At 31.3% G+C, this 5,176-nt stretch overlaps 1 protein-coding gene across 1 annotated transcript in view; it reads left to right on the top strand.

Annotated features, from left to right (window-relative positions):
* Positions 1-5,176, top strand: part of LOC106459207 (kinesin-like protein KIF28P) — a 65,088-nt gene that overhangs the window by 21,721 nt on the left and 38,191 nt on the right. The window contains exons 10-12 of the mRNA XM_022385639.1: positions 895-1,022; positions 4,335-4,495; positions 4,954-5,088. Of these exons, the coding sequence (XP_022241347.1) occupies positions 895-1,022; positions 4,335-4,495; positions 4,954-5,088 (424 nt within the window). The remainder of the gene's footprint in view (positions 1-894; positions 1,023-4,334; positions 4,496-4,953; positions 5,089-5,176) is intronic.

Below are 5,176 nucleotides of genomic sequence, written 5' to 3'. Positions count from 1 at the left end.
TATATATATATATATCAATGTGTCATTCAAAACTATTTTGCCTAAATATATAATGTTAATGTAATGTGAAAACTGTGTATCTGGCTTGAACTTTCTAAATATTGAAGTTTGTTTATCATAGATAAACTTCATAATATATTAAATTTAGATGGAGAATCATTTCTTTATTACCTGTTACATCTAATATTCATACTTTATTGATATGGGTATAGACTTCTTTGAATTGTATATTGGTTCAGTAGGCATAAAGTAATTTATTTTTCATGTATCTATATAAATATAATAGTACTGTCTGTTGTATGTCCATGTATCTACTTTGCAGAATGTGGATGGATCTTTACCAAAATAGGTTTGGAGGTTCATTAGGCCCATGAAGGGGTACATACAAATTTTCAGTTTTGTGTTTTCTGATTTTTATGGGAGTTTTTGCGTTTTTTTACCCTACTTCGCCCTTTGTTGATGGATCTTCACCAAATTAGGCATGATGGTTTGTTGGGTCAATGCAAAGATACATACAAACTTGCTGTTTCACATTTTGTGTTTTGCATTTTTAACCACTACTTCATCCCTTGTTGATGGATCTTTACCAAATTTGGCATGAAGGTTTGTTGGGTCCACGAGGAGATACATGGAATTTTGTGGTTCCACATTTTGCATTTTCCAGTTTTTATGGGCATTTGTGCATTTTTTACAATTACATATAAGAGAAGCAACTATTCATGTCCTAAGATAACATTAATCATGCATTTACATATCTTTCCTCCAGTGGATGGTTACTTCAGCTAGTGTGTATATATATGCATACATACACACATGTGTATATTACTTAGCAATTCAAGAAGCTAGAATTATGTTAAAGTATTAATAAAAGAAATACAAAAATAATTCTTTCAGAAATTGCAAAGTTAAAGAAGCTAGAAGAAGAGATGAGGGCCCAGATGGCAGAGAACGAGCGTGAACTTCTGCAAATGAAACAGACTTATGAAGAAAAACTAAAACAAGCTGAGACACAACAGAAAGAGGTAAGTTGTCATAACCTGAAGCAATATGATTTTTGTTTTTAATTTGACACTTTATTTGATTACATTCAAAACAGCCTGCAAACATGTTTGACTTAAACTGATCTGATTAACCTATGGCCTCAACAAGCCATTCACATGTTAATTATATGAGTACTTTGCTCTTTTTTTTTGCTTTAGTTAAAAACACAGTGCAATCCTACAAGAGTGGTTGAACACATTAAAAACTTTCTTAATGCCACTCTTTCTCCAAAATCTGGCACTTGCTCAGGTAATGATTCAAAAACTGTAAGTGAGCACCCTCAAGGTATTTCCCACAATACTTCAAATGAACAGTTCCTCTGTTTTGTGCTTGTATCCTTTTATGATATGAAATAAGCTAGATGTGAACAACATTTTACATTATTAAAAATGTACAGGAGTCTAATATTAACATACTGATTAGCCATTTTAATCAGTACCCTAACTTGATTTGTAGTTTCTTTAAACAATCATCAATCATATATATATATAGCTTTTAGTACTTGCGCTTATGGTAACAATTATTCATAATGTACTTTTCTCTACTGTATTGACTGTGTAGATAGTATATAATTATTTTAATATAAATGTTTTTTTAAATATTTGTGTCATGTTAAAATATCATGGTGGAATTTATTACATTCCAGAAACTTTACAGTTCATTGTCATAATCTGGTCACAAATTGCACAGAACAATTCTAGGATAATCAAAAATTCTAATATAGCTATAATAAAGCAAAATTACCCAAATAAATAATGTTAATAATCACCTGCTTAACTTCATTGTTATGTAAATATTGTATCTGATACTGATAATTACTTTCAAATGACCCATAGATGTTAAAGTGCTTTAGATTATTCATAAAACATGGTCAAGAACTCAAAGAAGGTATTTGGATATTTAACTTATTTGGAGAACCATTTAAGAAAGTATACTTATCAGTCACAGCAGGCTGTTGGAAATTTACTACAAATGTCTTCAAATGTTGTTATCAGAATGTGAAACTGCTACAACACTAATGGTACTATGATAAAGATGTGAACAAAGCTGAAACTGTACATAGTCATTGTAAAGATTGTTAAAAACAGACTTTACAAGGCTGACCTTTATGCCAGACACCCACTGTAGTGCCTTTGCTCATAGCAAGACACAAAACTCCCCTCCAACTACAATACATAGGAGCCATTGCATTACTCCAGGTGAGAATAGTAACATTTTTCCCCTGCAAGTCATTTCAAAGTGGGAACTGAGACAAACTGAGCTATTTTTACATTTCAGTTCATGAGTAATTATCAGATACCTTAATTGCAAATCATTATTTATGTGGGTGATTTTACCTTATCATAGCTATAATGTTACAAATTCTGATTATCCTAGAAGTGCTCTGTGCAATGTACAAAATCAGTTAGATGTTCATAAATATACTATATTCTTTCTTGTGTGTTTAGTTTTGTAGGTTTCAGTATTGTGAAAAATTGATCAGTTAGTCTTTATCATTCTAAATATCTTGTTACTAAAACAAATGAAAATGTAGATGTACAGTTACAAACTCTTATTGTTTAACACTGTATAGTAAGTTTGTATATACATACATATACATTTATTGTTACTGTTGACATGTGTAGAAAGCCTCTTACTTCAATTGCTGGTAAGAGTTAAAGGAAGATTTTAAGGCCACCAGTAACAGGAGTCTTAGATAAGGAACTGTCACAAAAATTGCAAATTAAAACATAATTAACTTTGGAAACTGTGATAGAGATGACACATATCTCAGAACTAATAAAGAACCAAAACAAAGAACAGAGCTGAAGAGGCAGAGGTTTAAATGAAGAAACTTGATTTTTACTCTATTAATAAGAAAAGATCCCGTGCGGCTAAGCAAAAGTGTGCACCTCATATACCCCCACGCTCACATAGGGTTAATTGTTTTGTGAGATGTATAATGAAAACTGTGGCTAATATGCACATGAGCATAATTTAGAGATCTACATATTTTAGGGTAGGCCATAACTGATAAAATAAATCATATGTGCATAAATATACATAATTATTTATCTGTTTAATTTTGTAAGTTAACCCATTAGATGAACGATGTGTTTTAAGTTTTGTTATTGTGAAGAATTAATCAGTCAAACTTTATCATACTTAGCATCTTGTTACTACAAATAAAAAACATAGATGCACAATTAATAATTTTTAATGTAAAATACTGTATGAAAAGTATATATGTACATATATAAATGTTTGTATGTGTGTTTCTTAAAAAAGATGTATCTTTACCATATTAATTGGTTTTAAAAAATTATCAGGAACATTAATTTCTTTTTCTTTGATATTTACACTACAGCCTGTATGCAAGTTTTTTTACATGTGCAACATTTTTAATATTATTTCTTTTACTTTTTTTACCTTTATGTTGGCTCCAGTCCTGTGAAAGTGGATTTTCTCAGGGCACTCCTGTTTCCCTCCACATCAAACTCTAAGGCACTTGGATTTAATTATCCCAGCCTTGGCATTGGATTTACAGATCCCAGCCACCTAGTGACCCTGAACATGGGAAGTTTATTATGATGTGGTTTGTCAAATGTTTGTTGCCTTGCTTCTCTTTTCTTTAACAAAGTGTTTAGCATTGATCTTCCCTCTGCCTCCAGACCATCCAGACATTTCTCCAATCTCTAGACATCAAATCTTCCATAGTTACACAGCCAATCATTCTTTCAAAATTTATTAAGTTCACAAAGTCAGCAGGCCCAGCATGGCCACATGGTTAGGGTGCTTGACTCACAATCTGATGGTCGTGGGTTTGAATCCCCATCCTACCAAACATGCTCATTCTTTCAGACATTGAGGCATTATAATGTGATGTTGATTGATAAAAGAGTAGCCCAAGAGTTGGCAGTGGGTGGTGATGACTAGCTAGCTTCCCTCTAATCTTTCACTGCCAAATTAGGGTACGAATAGCCCTCCTGTAACTTTGCACAAAATTCAAAACAAACCAAACCACAAACTCAGCAAATAATTTAATGTGAATGCGGCAAAAACGATATTAATATTCCTGAACACCCCAGTTTGGTAAAGTTTCTTTCCTTTAAAAACTAAATTCCTGTCACAGATTTTTATTTATTTATTTTTCCTTATACTATTTGCTTGTTCGGTTTTCAAGATTATGTAACAAAAGGTTTCATAAAAAATAATTATTTGTATTTTGTTTACAAGGTATATTAAGATAAAAGACTGCATGAATTTGGGCAAGAAGTGTTTGTTTTTGTGCTACTACCCTTTGTTCTCATTAGGATGATGACAGAGCGAAAATTGAAGAGGAAAAGAAAAAACATCCACACTTAGCTAACCTGAACTTTGACCCACAACTATCAGGGAAAATTATTCATATTATCAAAGAAGGAGATAATGCGATTGGGAAGAGTGATGCTGACATTATTCTCTTTGGACCAAGGTAAAATACCTTTAAATAAACATTTAAATAAGATTTTAAGTTAATGAATACTGTGTATGTTAACAGCCATTTTATATCAGTAATACGAATAAGAGTTAGTAAACAGACCATCAGATAATGCTTTGTCTGTTTATTTCAGGAAACAAACAGTCATTTTTATGATTAATTAGTAACAGCATCTTGTCAAAATTAATAAGTAACAGGCTCAGGTGCAAAGTTCTTTAATATTTTGCTTGGTGTTTTTGAATTTTAAACCTAGTAATAAATTGTAACTTACAAGTTTGTGCATTAGTAAACAAACAATATTATTATTCAACTGAAGTTTTATGCAGTTTTTAAATTAATGGTAAGTTTGGAGTATTAAGATTCTAATGTAATGCTTATTAGAGGCAGTAGTTCAATAATGGTAATTTTTGGGTATTATGATTTTAATCTAATGCTTATTTATACTTTAACAGCATTCATGACAGGCATGCAGTTATTACCATGGATAATAATAATATGGTTAGTTTGGAACAATGTGCCAATGATTGTCGCATCCTATTGAATGGTGATCCTGTGACCTCAAAAGCATTACTTTCACATTGTGACAGGTATATAGATTGTATGAATCATAGGTTTAATTTAGTAAATTATTCAAATGTATTACATCTTTCTTTTTCTAGCTATTTAGTATTACTT

This window comes from Limulus polyphemus, unplaced genomic scaffold (assembly GCF_000517525.1).
Source record: "Limulus polyphemus unplaced genomic scaffold, Limulus_polyphemus-2.1.2 Scaffold575, whole genome shotgun sequence".
NCBI classification, from domain to species: domain Eukaryota; kingdom Metazoa; phylum Arthropoda; class Merostomata; order Xiphosura; family Limulidae; genus Limulus; species Limulus polyphemus.
Note: the sequence above shows the minus strand (reverse complement) of the source record. Positions and strands in the feature narration are given on the sequence as shown.